We start from the raw sequence: 17,391 nt of genomic DNA, 5'->3' as shown, positions 1-17,391 counted from the left end.
AAAAAGAAAGAAAGAAAGAGAGAAAGAAAGAAAGAAAAGTCTAGCAGACAGAAGAATATAAAATGCATCTCTAGTACCATTGAGATCACAAGAAAACAAAGCCACTGTTAAAAATGCAGATTATTTTAAAGCTAGACTGATATATCAAAATCTCTTTTCACTATCTAAAATATAAACTAAGTGAAATTTAATTGATATATGTAGCTGTATAATTCAGCATACAGGTATAGAAAAAACACATCTAAATTCTAGGAACAGTGAAAGGACAGGGAAGAAAATTGTAATTTCTAATACTCGTTAACATTATTAAGTTGATGATCATGATAAGGGTTTTATTTTACATATTTATTTTTAATGATCTATCTATCTATCTATCTATCTATCTATCTATCTATCTATCTATCTATCTATCTATATTTGTCTAGTGCAGAGTCCTAGGGTTACTCAAGCCATTAAAATATAGGTGAGATTCTGTGCGGAATGTATCCAATTCCATCTGCCTTTGGTATCTATGACAACTCATGAGTGCATGAAAGCAGACACAGATCGGAGATCTCCATAAAAAAAGAGATGGAAACTAGGAAATTGATTATCAGCAACATTCAAGCCCAATAAGGAAAAGAATGGCTTATAGAAGCATTTTCAAATGTTAACAGGGGCAACCTTAGGAAAGAAAAATATCCAAATATACAAGCAACCAAACATTACAGGACTTAATGAAAAATGTGCCTCAAGAAAAAAATAGAAAATATAATCATAAAACAAACTGAATGTAATGATGAATGTAAAAATAACAGGAATATTACAACAACCCATATGTAAAGTAGTGGTTGCTACAAAGTCTCTTACCAGTGTCTGAAATGTAGGCATGAAGTTGTATAGAATCATCAGAAGTCACACTTGAAAGGTCGTCTAAAGACTGTAAGAAAAAATTAGGGAAAAAATATTACACAAAAAGTATTAAGAATTGTAAACCACATGCCTACTATTTATATCATCTCACATACCTTCTATAGCATGTGTTCCACCACCCCACCTTTTACTATAATGATCTCATTTACACTGAGGAAGTGAGACTAAGAAAGCTACATTTCTGTGCTCCAGGCACTTGGGAACCTTAGCACAAAGATATTATCTTGTCTCAGACCCCTAATACAATACTGAAAGTCATTAGTGAGTGTAATTGTAAATGAGTAAATGCAGTCATCCACTCAACACAAAGTTATTTTGTACAGCAAATATATTCCATAAAGAAAACAAAAGCAAGTATTTACTGACAACTAATAAAAACAAATATTTCAAGATAAAATGGCATTAATAACAGTTTCACACACTTCATGTCACTGACTTCCAATATGATATCTGATTTAGAGATTTCTGAATCTTTCTTGTAGAAGTTTCTACTTCAGAGATGGAGTAAAAATCATATTTTACAGTTTAAATACTTGTATAAATACTATAAATATGAATATTCCAATATTTACAAAGTTGGAGTATTTACATTGGACTAGTATATGATTTATATATATATCAATAATATATATAAAACATTTATAAATATATAAACATATATATATATATATATATATATATATATATATATAAAGCATTTCCTCCTAACAGTATTTTAGAAGTTATCCCATGGCAAGAGCAGATATATAAGAGAAATAATGTATTCACTATTGAACATAACATCAAATATTACGAGGAGTTTATAGGCTAAAAACCTACCATTCTTAATTCTTGATCAAAATAGTAAGATACTATTGTTATAAAATTCTGAATACAAATATTGTTTGTAATGACCAAATTGTTTTGGTGAACACTTGTAATACATATGTGGTGGTTTAAGTGAGAATGTCCCCCATTGTCATATGTTTGCATGTTTAGTTCCCAGTTGGTAAACTGGGAAGGAGCAGGAGGTGTGGCCTTACTAGAGGAACTATGTCTCTGGGGTAGGTTCCTAGGTTTCCAAAGCCCACAGCAGTCTCTTTGTCTGAAGATCAAGGTGTAGCTCTCAGCTACTTCTCCAGCACCATGTCTGCCTATCTGATGTCCCAATTCCCCTGCACAATGGCAATGGACTAAGCCTATGAAGCTAGCTAGAACCAAGCCCTCAAATGCTTACTTCTAAGAGCTGATTTGATCATGGTGTCTCTTCATAGCAACACAATAGTACCTAAGTTGAAATCTATTCTATCAACTTAATATTTCTTTTGAAAGTAAGAGAAGCGATTTAAAGTTTTAAAGATAATAACTATATGAATCTAGCACTTAAAAATAATGAAATTTAATTGCCTTTTTTTTTTTAAAAGATATGGTCTCACTACCTAGCCCTAGATGGCAGGAAACTCAGTATGTGTATCAGGCCGGCCTTGAGATCATAGCGAGGCCTCCTGTCTCTGCCTCCAAGTGCTGGGGTAAAGAAATCAATTCCTTTATAAAATGTAACTGCAGCTATGCAGGTATGATCTAATCACATTTCTTAAAAACGAAAATTCAAAATCACATATGCCTTATAAAGTCTGTATTTCTTTAAAAGCCACAACAATATCCTTTCATTCTAAGGAGTAACCTGAGGCTTCTAATATCATTTATTTATAAATATCAAAAACCTATCACATTATTTTCAAGTTACTGTACTAAAAGTACCCATAGCTAGTACTTACCAAATTTATGCTTCCTGTAGGAGACCCATTAAAAGATTCTATAAAAGAAAACTACAACTTAATACACAGAAGCAAAACCAAAATCTAACAAAACTGTATAAAGCTGTTGTTTAATGTAAAGTTAAAACATCAAAAACACAGGTCATATACAATCAGAGCAACAAAATAGAACTGTTTTCCACTTATAAATAACTAACCTCTTAAATCTCCAAGTCAATTAGGCATTAAATAAAAATATGCATACACCTGACAGGTGCAAACAAACTTACATTCAAGTATTAAGTAACAATTAGTAATCATTTTTACACTTCTTCTCATGTACCATATGCTATTGTTTAATGCAATGCAAGCACATGGCAAGAATTCAGAGGTGAAGCCCATTAGGTAACTGCAGAGACTAAGAAATGATATAAATAGTATCAGTCTTCAGTGTGAGATACAAATACACTAGTTTTTAAAGTATCTAACAATCCATTGTTTCCTCGTAGATTTGGCATAAAAACACTGGTCTAGATTCTGCAATTATTTGTATACAATGTCATTTAATTAAGCAATAATAACAGAAAACAGTTTTGTTTTGTTTTGTTTTTTTAACCAATGTTAGGAAAGTAGCTGGGCCTGAAGGTGGTTGCTTGTAAAGGGACAGAGTAAGAGATAGAAAAGCAGGAGACAAGCACAAGATGCCATGAGAATCGCCGCTTTGTAAAGTGACTTTAAAAACAACAACAGAGCCAGGCGGTGGTGGCACACGCCTTTAATCTCAGCACTTGGGAGGCAGAGGCAGGCGGATTTCTGAGTTCAAGGCCAGCCTGCTCTACAGAGTGAGTTACAGGACAGCCAGGGCTACACAGAGAAATCCTGTCTCGAAAAACCAAAAACCAAAAACAAAAAAAAAACAAACAAACAACAAAACCTATCTTAAGCCTTGGGGGGAAACATAAATGTTAGAATGAGAACAAAAAATACGCAAACAAACATTAGCAACGCAATCAAGTAAAGATTATAAACAAGCAGTAATCTGCTCTTCTTTCTCCTTGGGTTTTATTATATATCTAAGCAAATTAAACTTTAAGTTGTCTCTGCTAAAACACACAAGAAAAAGCTATGCTAAAACATTATTCACATGTAGTTTAAAGTTAATATATCTTTTCCAGATCTTAATAAATTTATAAATTTAATTTTTTTTAAATGAATCTTCAAAAAGACTGAATTACTGGTACAGTTCTGAAAGGAGTAGCTGGTATAGCCTTCTATTCTAAATAACATGTTATACAAAGAATACTTCTTAGTTCCCCAAACCTCTGACCACAAAACACATACAGAGAGAATACTTAAAGTAAATGAATATGCTGACTGTCCTTATGGAATTAAATGTTTCCTACCTATTCTGTCTTAGGAGGTCTGGAAACCTCCTAAGCCTTGCCAGCAAAGTCGTTTCAAAAACAAGTAGTAGTATAGAGAGAACTAAACAAAAGTAGACAACTTGAGATGCTAGACCTGTGACCTAGAATCTAAATATAAAAACAAATAATAAAGCTGACAGCCATTTAAAATCATTTCATATCATACAATTTCTCTAATATAGTTTGGCTTTCACTACTGAATATTTTCTATGTGTAAAATACATAAAAATCTACCAGTTAAGATAGTAAAGTATTAGAAAGAAATAAAACATTATCCTAAAATGTGGTCTTAGTAGATTAAGGATGATGACTACAAGTTGAAAGGAGAGAACTGATCTGCCAAGTAGTACTCTGACCTTAGTATGTGTCTCTTGCAACACACACACACACACACACACACACACACTCACACTCACACAATATAATTACAAACTACAATCAGTGACTTATGTGAAGTCACTCAATAAAGTATACATGAGAAAAGTGCATATACTTTAGAAAAAAGTTAATTCAAAGGATCTTAACCTAATTTATGTTTTAAAGTACAAGGTTTGGATTGAAAGGCTAGAAAAGTGAACTGAACCAGTAAGAAGCCAACGGTACTCACATAGAATATACAGGTACTATCAGCATCTTAAATCACATAGCACTTAGGTTACTTGACCATGACTCAATTCATCTTGTTCTACTCTAGATTACATAACAAATCCACTTCAAAATTAACAGTAACAAAAATTCCAAATGGATGAAATTAATACAAATAAGTACTTAACAATAGCTATTTTAGCATGGTACATTGACAGATGCTTTTGTAAATGTCATAAAACATCTTACATTCTCCAGCAGTGATAAGAAACAGGTAAACCATATAGCTTTACTATACTCCAGCCCTACAAGACAAATTACATTTCAAAAGATAAACTACTTCCTGAACTACTCAATCATAACTAAAGGATTGAGTACAACTGTCTATCTGTTTTCAAATGATCTTGTCCAAAAAGCTTATGGATAAGTAAATGATTATACCTAAAAGACTTTCTTACTGTAATTAGTCATCTAAATTTCCAACTTCCTTTATCTTTATATTGCTTACTTATGTAGAACATACTAGAAAGTTCAAAATCAGATAGCTAATTGGTCCTTAGCGCAATCTCTAAATTTAATCACAGAAAAATGACCTCTGGATTTAGGAGTTTGTGTCTGAAGGCCTCTTACTCCACCAGAATACATTATTTTCCACTTACATAAGTTTATGATTGTGCTTTAACTCATTTAAGACATTTTAACACAGAGAATATTGATGGTATGATGATGGAACATCACTCTGGATTGAGAAGTGACAAAAACGAGGCTTGCAGCAAATAAGCTGCTGCACACAGGGGTGCTAAGTGCAATGAGGTGCATCTCAATGCCCTCTGACTTTTGACATTTCAGTATCACATGTCACACAAGTCCACTTCATTCTCACAATCATCATTTGTAAAATAGAAAAGCTATAAATAAATGACCCAGAGCTTCTAGTAAAAGCCTCACCCATAAGTGAGCATGCCTCTCCAGCCTGGGCACACTCCAGAGGCACTGCTTCTCTACTCAGTTATCACTCTCAATTACTCTAACTATCACACAAAAGGATCACCTCATGATTACTTATTAGCAAAAGGGAAATCATCATATTCTGGCTGACCAATATTCTGGCTGACCTGTATTAAGAAAATATTCTTACTCTGACATTCAGTTATACACTTTAAAATATATAACAATTTATACTTAGGGTGTAAAAACATCCATCTTTCATCATGTTTCAAAGGTCATTTGTAGTACACTGAGACAAACACAAGCACTTTCTACCTTACCTCCGTCCCCATCATCTGATCCTCTGAAACTAGGATCTTTTAACATGTCAAGCTCAGCTAGCATTCGCACATACAGCGCATTCTGCCTAAAGGAAGGATAAAATCTTTCATCTCGTAGCATCAATTCATATACCTGTTAAAATAATTTAGGTATTCAAAAATTAATGCACATTAATTAATGCTTTTATTACATAAAGTATTGCAAAAGCTTTACTGATGTTTTTCTACAATGTATCTTTATTTTAAAAGTGTCAACAATTAGATAGCATAGCAACTAATGATATAATATTCTGTACTTTCCAATAACTAAAAGGGCCCTACCTTAATATAAGTTATGTGAAATTTCACCATCTTTATGCTCTAGGAAGAAGTACTTTCCAAGAAGCAAATACATATTTTGAAGACTTATATTAATATGAGGTTTTTGAGGCATGTGTGTATGTGTACATACATACACATACATACACACACACACACACACACACACACAAACACACACACATATATCTAATTACTGAATTCTAAGATTACTCACTATCTGGCTCTTTAGACTCAAACAAAGCAACTGAAAATAAAGATTGTTCTCATTGGCCATTTAAGGAAATAAAAAAGTCATCTACATTTCTGTAATTAAGTTACTACTACCTTAACATCATTTTAGTAACTATTCTACTTTTCAAGAGAACCTGTATGCAAACAGAAATATTTTTTTCAAGAAACAAACTATTAGTACCTTTCTTTGAATGTCATCAAAGATTTCTGGAGTTGGATCTTCATGATTCAAAGTATCTGCTAATTTTGCTACTAAATAGTCATCAACAAAAACTCTTGGAGATGCCTAAAGGAGAAAAAAATGTTCTTTGTAATTTCTAAATGTAAGCACGAATAGGAGTTAATAACAGAATTGTATCATTTTAATGTAACCAGCAGATCAGAATTACTAGGTTCTAAACGACATTTCAATGTTTAAGAAAGCAAAAGACAGCTATAGCGTTTTGTCCATTCTGTAGATTGCAGGAAACTGACAAAGAGTTTTTTCTTTTTTAAGAGTTATTTACTTTAAATGTCTAGGTATTCTTTTGTTCTATGTATAACAGATGTTCCTGGTGTCCAAAGAGTGCAAAAGAGGGTGATGTACTCCTTGAAACTGGACTTAGAGGAAGTTGTAGGGCGCCTTGTGGGTTCTGTGGAGAGCTCCAGGTTCCCTGGAAAGCAGCCATTGCTGCTACATCCTAAGCCATCTCTCCAGCCCTCACAGGCAGATTTAATTCTTGATTTTTATTGAGCAAATTTCCTCTTACTAGGCCTTACTCCCTAACTGGAAAAATGGAGATAATTCTATATAACGTTATTCAAGATCCCTTATTAAGGATTAATAAGGATTTACTTAAGACATACTGGTAGAGTTTAACACACAGGATACACTGTCATCAGGACTTAAATCAATCAAGAATGTAAGAAACATGACTCACTTATTTGACACCAGGTAACCTTTCTGAATGATTACTGTTACCTGAAATTTGCTTTAGTTACCAACATTCCACCAAGTTCCAATGTGATATGGGAACAAACTAAATCTGAAAGACGAATCTGTTACTAGAACTTTTATTTCAAAACATACATTACAAATGAAAATAAAAAATCTTGTCTTTCTTTTTATATGGTATTGGATGTGAACTGAAGGCCTGTGAAAGCTAGACTGGAGCTGTATGCTAAGGTCCATCTGCAGCTCTTTTCTGCTTGCTTTCATATATTTTACCTCTGTATCCTCATTGCCATCCATCATGTCCTTGAATCTAAAGTGACTACCAATCTAGATTTACTTAGTATTTCCATGAACTTGGACATACTTATTTGAATTAATAAAAATTGGATTCCTCTATTGAGCAATGAGAATAAAAATACACAGGAAGATTATCCTTAGGATTAAGCAAGAAAAGGTGACTGAAGCCATCACGCCCAGTATAATAAGTATCACACAAATTATTATGAATGATATAGCCAAAGATAGAACATGGTGGCCATAATGAACCCTTACCTTTTCAGATAAATACTGTTCATAAATTCCAACAGCTGCTGCTCTTAAAAGACCTTTGGTTTGGTTGGTCTGCTGTTTGCCATCTCTCTGACGACTTGATAGAACCTCCAGCTGCTGCTGGGCTGTTACCCGGTACCCTTCCACTGTCATCCAAAAGAAGAGATGTGCTTGGCCTCCAGTTTGCTGCATATAATCTAACACACAGAGGCCATGGCAAGACAGTTACTAATAGCATAGTTTCAGGTTCATGTTACTGCATGACAAATATGAAGGGTACAATTTCAAATATCCTGAACTCTGCATATCACATATTGAAGTGAAGCAGAGAAAGCCCATGTGTCCTCAAGCCTACACAAAGAAATTCAGGCAACTAAGAAAGGCTGAGATTGGGAGAAATAGTCTTCCCTGAGGAAGAGCACATCAACTGGTCAACCAATACCAAATGGTCAGCCCTGCAAACGCCTGCAAGTAACACTGTACAAACAGAACAGGTTGTATAATATATACACTAAGGAATATATATTATACATATATATGTATGTAACAACAGTTAAAGAAAAAGGAGGTCACTGATTTGAAGAGCAAGGTAGGGCACATGAGAAGGTTTAGAAAGAGTAAAATGGTAGAACTACATTAATCTCAAAAAATAAAAGAAACAAAAGAAAAAAATTTAGTAAGTCTCTAATGTCAAAAGGTAATGTTAAAATGTAATTGTAAATTGGTTAAGCTAAATAATAGTCAAATAGGAAACAGAAGAATTTTTTTTTCTGTTTGTTTTTGAGAAAAAAAAATCTCACTAGTAATCCACGCTGGCTTGCAACCCCTAGATCTTTCTGCTTAATCTCTGTAAGTATAAGCACAAAGCACTATGCTCAACATAAAGTTTTTAGTATTATGCCTTGATGAAAAAATTTCTAGTGAACATGCTTCATGAGACTTTACATTATTACTTCACTAACATTCAATATCTAATCTGAATAAAAATTAGTAATAACATGAAATTTTCTAGATATATTAAAATTAAGATTAGCACTGTATGAAACCACATATACTTTGATCAAACAAAAGATGACTCAAGGATTTTTACGTGAAACGCCTACCATATAAAAATAATTTTAATGTGATATTAAAAAAATAAGTACTATAAAATCAGCATAAAACAAATCTCTCATTCTCAAATAAATGTAATTTTACATATTGTATGTTCGCAATAAAGTTATATTCTTGTTTGTTTGTTTTGAGACAGGAATTCATGTAGCTCAGGCTGGCCATGGAATGCTATATACCTGACAACCTTATTCTCCTAATGTTTCTGCTTCCATTTACCAAGTACTGGGCCAATAAAGTAATGTTTCTCAATGAATTTTAAAGTATACTAGAATCTTCTATGATTTATGTTAAAAATAGTTTGCCAAATGTTCATTAGTTATGAAAAGAATTTTTATTTCCAAACAAATATCTACCTCCATAGATTCTAAAGAAAAAGAAAAAATGAGCTCAAATTGGAATGCAAAATAATCATCCAATGGCCCAGTCGGTCATCAGTGGGAGGAGAGGCCCTTGGTCCTGTGAAGGTTCTATGGCCCAGTGTAGGGGAATGCCAGGGCCAGGAAATGGGAGAGGGTGGGTTGGTGAGCAAGGGGTGGGGGAGGGAACAAGGTTTTTTTCTTTCTTTTTCTTTTTTTTTTTTCCAGAGGGGAACTGGGAAAAGAGCTATCATTTGAAATGTAAATAAAGAAAATATCTAATAAAAAAAATCATCTTCTATGAGGTCACCCAGACCAAGAAAAAAAATCATCCAAAATTCATTTTAAATTATTGAACTACATCCAAGGTAGCAGAACAGGAAGCCAACTCCATGATGAAGTCCTGGCAGGGCCTGACAGAACTCTAAAGGAAGCCTGAGTAAAGCCCTGGGAGAGGGAACTAGCTAAAATGTAAGACGGGACAGTCACTGAAAAAAAAAGTATGGTAGGCCTTAAAAAAATAGTACACAAACTTAATATGACTCCATTTATTGTTACATACCTAACAGGGATGAAAGAAGTACCTTAAAAAGCTACTTCCACATCTATATACACTGCAACCTGACTCATACTAACTAAACTACAGAAGCAACCCAAGATTCCTGTGAGGATATGTGGACATGCAAAGGGTACTGGGGGGCCGGGGAGGTGAGCACACATGTGTTTATGTATGTGACAGACTTTGAAAGGAGAAAAATTCTACATATGCTACAGACATGGAAGAATCTAGAGGATATGCTAAGAAGTTAAACAGTCAGTTTCATAAGAAGGAAGTCTGCCTTATAACAGAAGAACCAGAAAAGAAAGAGAGACAGACACAGGATGCTTGTACCTCAACAATACATTTAGTATCACTGAACTATACACTTAAAACTATTAAGTTTTGAAGTTTTTGTGTTATTTGTATTTTTACCATAAGTTTAAAATCCAAAAAAATTAAGTGCCCCTATTATTTAAATAAAGTTTTACCTACCCATAAAAAATTGTAGTGCAACGTTGTCTACAAGAATGCTGTCCAAGGGGACTGTACAAAGTTTCCCAAAGTTTGCTGCTAGCTTCACAGTATTTATTTCCTACAAACACAAGTGAATACAAGCAAGGACTTCAGTCATCAATCATTAGGATAGGATGTTTATATGAATATAAGAAAATGCAATATTCTATCAAAATGTGACAAAAACAAGGATTTCCCCTTTGTGTATGATGGTTCCCAGTAAAATACTCTCCTCAGTAGCTCTAAATGACTATTCATTTTAAGACATAGCTAGCAAATAATCATTTAAAATATAACAAACATTCATTTTCACCTATAAAAAAATAATCTATTATCACTGTATTTTCATGTATTCTCTATTTCTACATATTTCCAAATAAAACAAATATTACAGGAAGTAAAAGCAAAAAACTATGTTTGAATGTTTCATGTATCCAAAAATCCATAATGAACCTCATTAACTTTTCATTTTAATTAGCATTTATCTAATAGGAAGAAATATATCCAAAAAGCAATATTGCTTTTTATAGAGTAAAACTTATTACTATTAAACTATATACTTCTTTCAAACTATAAACAGTAAAATATAGTCAAAGCAATACAATAAGATTGCTACCCACAAAGAAGTAGAGAAAAGGCTCAAAATGGAAAGAGCATTTAGTGCCAGGCACTACCCTGGATGCATTCCACATATTACTTCATTTAAGCTGTACAGCCATCCTGTTGGTTACTATCAACCTGAGTTTACAGACAAGGAAAACAAACACCAGAACGGTTAGTTATGGTCTAAACTGATTATGCATGTGGGAGGGCCCAGCCCACTGTGGGCAGTGAGATCACTAGACACTAAACGGCTTGAGTCTGTGCTGAATTAAGAAACTAGCATTGTGAGCCACAGAGCAAGTCAGTAAGCAGTATCCTTTCATGGTTTCCACTCCAATTCCTACCCTGACTTCTCTTCATTATGGACTGTGAACTAAAAGTGTAAGATAAAATCTTTCCTTCTCTAAGTTGTTTTTGATCAGTGTTATCCCAATAAAGAAAGGCAAGCAAGAACACATATGAAAGTGCATGCTGACCATCAATACACATTCATCTCTAGTCATCTCCAATTGGCTTCAGATTTTGTTCATACCAACTTACTAAAACATTGTGAGCTAGCAGTAGACCAATATAATATGCTATACCATTACCTGCTAGGACAATTTGCACATCAGATGTTGGTAGTGCATGGACAGATGCTATACCGACTACCTTATCACTCCCTATATGCTCATAAGCAGACTCAGAAACCTCTGTTGCTTCTAACAGAGCAACAATCTTTGGATGTTTTGTACTTATTTTTGTCCTGATTCACCAAGTGTTTCTGAAACAGCTGTCAAATTCATCTTATCTCCACATAAATTTCACTAATTATTGCTTAAAGCAAACCTTATTCTTGACAACTTTAACAAACCCCATCCTATAAAACTGAGACCTCTTTCCATAGCTTAACAGAGATCAGCACAGCCCCAAAGAACTGCAGAGAGGAACCTTTCAATTGAAGCCGTGTTAAAATCAATTTTCCTGAATACTTTAGAAAGTGTAATATTATATCATAAAAAGTTATTGTTTGGAGGCTAAAAATACACTCAGTTGGCAAAGTGCTTGTTGTTCAAGTTTGAAGATCTGAGTTCAGATTCTCAGACGTTATACAAAAAGCCAGGCACAGAGGTTTGTTTCTATATCCCAAGTACTGAAGGATGATACAGGAGAGACATGTTATTCTCAGAGCACAGTGGCCAGCTACTGTAGTTCTCAGGTGAGCTCCAGATTCAGTGAAAGTTCCTATCTCAAAATAAGGTGGAAAACAACCAAGGAAGACACTTCTACTACAAATGCACACACACACTCAAACACACACATGCATGTGCCCCTTTTAGGTCCTATTGTAAATAGCTCCATTAATTAATATCCTATGTTTTGCCACAAACTAGACATTTTAATCACAATGAAGTATTTACAGCTTGGCATTATTTTACAAGTATGTTACACTTACTTTGCCTGACTGTAATCGCTGTATTCTTGAGTCACATACTTTCTTTACAAATAATAAGCTATTTATTTGATTTTTGATAGTGTTAATATCTGAAAGAAAAAAAATTTATTATAAGCTAAAAATGGTTGAGGTATTTCAGAAATACTTTCAATATATTTATTGTAATTCAACAAAATAATCAATATAGCAATTTGCTTCAATAAAAAACAATATAATTATTTCATGAAATTATTTAATTTAATCACACCTATTATCAGTATATTAGGGAAAACTGCAATACAATCACCATCACATTTAGAAAACAATGTTTTTACTCTAAGAACATGTTAATATAGCAAGGAATGCTTAATTTGAACATTAAAAAATAGATGCTTATGATTCCATTTAATGTAAATTAAAAGTTTTATGAAGAGAGTCACTTACCATCACCAGCTGTATCTAAAGATCTAAGGTACTGTAGCTCTTCTGCTGCCTTATCTCTGACTGCTTCTAACTCTCCAATATTGTCACTTAATTTAATAATGTTCATAAAGGCCTCATAGTTGCAATTTGAATCGCGGATCTGAAAATAAAGTTTTAAAGAATGGGTAGGCAAGGGATTGCTTACTAAGAGAAAAATTCAATATGAAACCACGGGCATGTACCACTCACTACAAAAAAGTGTGTATACCAAAAGAAAAAAGCAGAGTGTAAGCGCTTACATTAAAATGGCTCACACACTATAAACAAAACGGAAGCCACACATAGTATATACTGAAAAGCACAGAACCATGCTCAGAATGATTGATGACAGCAAGGAAATGGAGGTGGCTGAAGCTGAATCAAAAGGACTTCAAAGCCAGAGGATGAGATCAACAGGAACAGAGTAAAAGTTCTTTAGTATTGTAAGGGGTTGAGCTCGCATTATGAAAGAAATGAAGTCAACTAGCATTATACTTGTCTGTATTCTTACTCTGTCTTGTACTCTTGCTATTCTTTTTTTTGTTTTGTTTTGTTTGTTTGTTTTTTTCGAGACAGGGTTTCTCTGTGTAGCCTTGGCCATCCTGGAACTCACTCTGTACACCAGGCTGGCCTCGAACTCAGAAATCCACCTGCCTCTGCCTCCCAAGTTAAAGGCATGCGCCACCACCGCCCGGCGCTATTCTTTTTTTTTTTTTTTTTTTTTTTTCTATTTCCATTACTTCCCCCTTTAAAAAAAAAAAAAAAAGACTGCCTTGGTGGTATGGGGGAAACTTCCCGGGATACCCAATATGTGTAGGTCTACTCGCTCCAGAAAGGGAACCCCATGGCAAACCAAAGTCAAACAAACCGATGAATTATTATTGGGACTACTAATGGGGATGTGGACAAAGAGTTTCTTACATGGGACAGGCATGATTTAAAAGCAGCTACATAACTGAATAACCTACCCCAAATGGGTAATGACTTAGAAGAGCTGCAGGTCTTAAAGGTAGCTCTGTAAGTTTACGAAGTTTCATGGCCTGGGCTGGTATTCTAGTTTCTTGGCCTAAGCTGGGATCAGTAGTCTTAGTAAATAATTCATTGTTCATTTGATGCAATTATTACTTTGGTCTGTCATGCGTTCCCTTTCTAAAGTAAGGAGACATATGTCTTGGGTGTCCCAGGAAAAGTTTCCCATACAGCACCAAGGCATTTTTATTATTATTATTATTAAAAGGTAGACGTAATAGAAATATAAAAATAAGAAAAATACCAAGAGTACAAGCTAGAGTAAGAATACAGATAGGATGAGTATTCACTTATGAACATATGAGGGAAGACCTCCCTAGAACAGGCACATTCAGCAACTACAAGGGAGGATTATGTTAGACTTAATCGTGGCTTTGTTATCCCATGGTGAGTAACTGAGCGTTTAATATCTACACAATAATCTCTATTTTAATCACTGATAAAACACTTTCAACTAGGCAAACAACACAGCTATGGAAAGGTAGCAAAATGTCTGTGACTCTCAGCAGAAGGCCAAAGAACTGGAGGCTGCAAAAGTTCAGAACCACAAAAACAGACACAGTCATGATACTAAGGCTTGCTTTTCATTAGAAACAAGGAAAGCAAGACCAACTTATTTTTCCAATCAAATACCTTTAAAAGTACTAATATAAAACAGTCAAGCACTCTATAGAAAACAGAAATATTATTGAACCTTATAACAAACATAATTTCCAATAAGCAAAGGTTCAGTGAGTTTGATGCCAGTGTTGCCATCAAGCTTAAAAATTATACAACTCCTACAAGAAATTGTTCAGATAAAAGAAAAGAACAAATTTAAAATTATGAGAAAAAAATGTGGATCATTAGAAATGATACATGTAGACTCGTACTCAGAAGTCTTATTTTTCCTTAGTATTTTTTAAAGAAACTATGATATAAAAAAAACCTAAATTACACTACTATTGAATAAATTATCTGTGACATGAGCCCACAGAACAAGGAATTGATACGACCCTGTTGGCAAGACTCAGATTGGATATGAGACAGTGAAGCACTGTTCTTATGCATATGCTGTTGAAGCAGCTCATTCTATTTTTCATAACAACCACTAAAATTGTAATAGTTACAAAAGGAAGAAAAATTAGCTGAAAATCCATCTGACCTACTAAAATTAAATACTAAATATTATACAATTAGCTTAAAAAAAAATGAAGCCTAAAGACCAGAGTATTAAAAGCATAAGCCTCATACTTTGAGACCAGCAAGACAGGTCCTAAACATTTCAGATGGATAATATGTAATATGTAGGAGCATTGTTAAAATTATCTGTAGATAACACAGGCAGTAAAAGCCATGACTTTAAAATAAATAGTAACAATACCATAATGGCAAGGAAGGTACTAGAAAATGAAAAGACTAATGAAAAAAATTCCTATTATTTCATATACTGTTAATCACTTAGATCTTCAGACAATATTTTTACTGCTAAAAACCCATTTTAAATACTCAAATACAAGTCACAATATTAAAAGGTGCTTACCATCCATATGACATATTGATTAATATAATCAGGATCACTGAGTTGATTTATTAATGGAAGAAGAATTCCTCGTGCAAGGATTTCCTAAAATTAAATTTAAAAATACACAGCTGAATTTAGCATTTTCTCAATCTAACAGTGGTTTCCTGAAACAACAGTAACAGCTCTAACACAAATGGAACATGGAATCACTGCCGCCTTATACAAAGGTGAGCTACCAAGCTAGAGAGAGGGCTCGGTTGCTAACGGCTAGGCTCACAACCAAAATAGAAAAGGTGAGTAACTACCTCCACATCAAAATAAATTACATAAAATTACCCATATCAACTTCAACACTTCTCTATGGCAATTAGAAGGGAACTATTTTTAAAAACACAATAAAAGGACACCTCTGTTATATTAGTGTTTATGTGAATTTCTAAAAGACAAAATATAATAAAGGTGTTTATAGACTCAAGAACCTACATTAGATGAATTTAAAAATAAAAGGAGAAGATACACATCAACTTGAGATTATGTTTACTTGAAGTGATGAGATGGAACAAGCACTGTGTAGTATCAACAGTAGATAAATCTGCATAACTGGAACACAAGTGTCTCCTCTACCTAAGTACTTTCACAATAAATAAAACAAAAAAAATTGTGAGAAAAAAAATAATAAAGTCTACCCACATTGTCTACAGTCCTAGGCCTTGCAGTTTGTATTCCCTCCCTCTGAGAACCAATGATCCTATGAAGTGTGTCCTGAGCTTTCCAGCTGGGCTTTTTTCACTGGCAAGTTTAAAACACAGCTGTGCCTGTATTTCCAGAATCTGTCACTTAGAATTATTCTTATTTTACATCTTACATTTCTCTGACATAGTAGCACTGCCTAGGAACCTCCATGTATAAATGCAATTCCTCAACTAATCTAGTTATTTACTTATCTTCAAACATATTTACCCACTCCTTTAAGCTATTTAAGTTCAACATGGGCATTTATATACACAAATAGAAATGAAGACATAAGAATTTAGAACTGATACTACTAACATAGACTTTTAAAGAAGGCTTTAGTCATACTTTAATGCCTGTGATGTCTGAAATTATCAAAATTCATCCTTGAGAATACTCATAATGCTAACAATACAATATTTACATAACTAAGTAAAAGAATGATTCTCTTAAAAGACCATTTGCTTGTGTGTGTGTGTGTGTATGTGTGTGTGTACATATGAATACAGCAGTATTCTTTCTTTAAACAAATATTGTACAATACTACATGAGCAAATATTGTCACCAACAACCATTACCCCACACTGAGTTAGTGTTTTTAACAAGCAGTAATGTAGGCAGCAGTAACTTCTACATACTGTTACTGAGATTCTTTACAGTTCTAGATTAGGACCAAGTGATCCTTTCAAAGTGCGCTGTAACTTCTAACTTTTTATTTCTTTGTTTTACTCCTGAGACAGTGTCTCAGGTAACAGAAACTGGCCTCATCTTTTTATGTATCTAAGGATGACTTTGAACACCTAACCCCCCTGCCTCAGCCTCCTAATTTTGGGGATTATAGGCACAAGTCACTACACCAGGCTTTCTAATGTCTTTAAAAATATATTTATATATAAAATTCCTTTCCTCAAATTTTGTATCTGACCTACATGTTCAAAATTTAAAATGTATTTTATAAGGAAAAAAATTCAATCCCCAAAATCAATTTTCTAGTTACTTTTCAAAATGAAAAAGCAACAGATGGAAATAAATGTCATTTTATGTTTATTATTTAACATAATCAGTGAATCTGTCTTAGAAAATTACTCTGGTCTTCTAATTCTCCACATTAAATGTCTGGCTAGGCAGCGGTTTGTCACTGGATTATACTGTATCCCTATAGTC

General features: G+C 33.7%; 1 protein-coding gene across 3 annotated transcripts in view; it reads right to left on the bottom strand.

The window, feature by feature from the left end:
• The window catches only part of Snx13 (sorting nexin 13), a 106,635-nt gene that overhangs the window by 33,313 nt on the left and 55,931 nt on the right, over positions 1 to 17,391 (bottom strand). For all 3 annotated transcript variants that reach the window (XM_031357455.1, XM_031357456.1, XM_031357457.1), the window contains exons 9-17: positions 15,514 to 15,597; positions 12,945 to 13,083; positions 12,522 to 12,610; positions 10,463 to 10,562; positions 7,964 to 8,157; positions 6,659 to 6,763; positions 5,926 to 6,058; positions 2,670 to 2,707; positions 850 to 919 (exon numbers count right to left, since the gene is read on the bottom strand). In XM_031357455.1, coding sequence (XP_031213315.1) covers positions 850 to 919; positions 2,670 to 2,707; positions 5,926 to 6,058; positions 6,659 to 6,763; positions 7,964 to 8,157; positions 10,463 to 10,562; positions 12,522 to 12,610; positions 12,945 to 13,083; positions 15,514 to 15,597 — 952 coding nt within the window. The remainder of the gene's footprint in view (positions 1 to 849; positions 920 to 2,669; positions 2,708 to 5,925; positions 6,059 to 6,658; positions 6,764 to 7,963; positions 8,158 to 10,462; positions 10,563 to 12,521; positions 12,611 to 12,944; positions 13,084 to 15,513; positions 15,598 to 17,391) is intronic.

The sequence above is a fragment of the Mastomys coucha genome, unplaced genomic scaffold, assembly GCF_008632895.1.
Source record: "Mastomys coucha isolate ucsf_1 unplaced genomic scaffold, UCSF_Mcou_1 pScaffold6, whole genome shotgun sequence".
Taxonomy (NCBI): domain Eukaryota; kingdom Metazoa; phylum Chordata; class Mammalia; order Rodentia; family Muridae; genus Mastomys; species Mastomys coucha.
The sequence above is the reverse complement of the archived record's forward strand: the minus strand, read 5'-3'. Positions and strand labels throughout refer to the sequence as shown.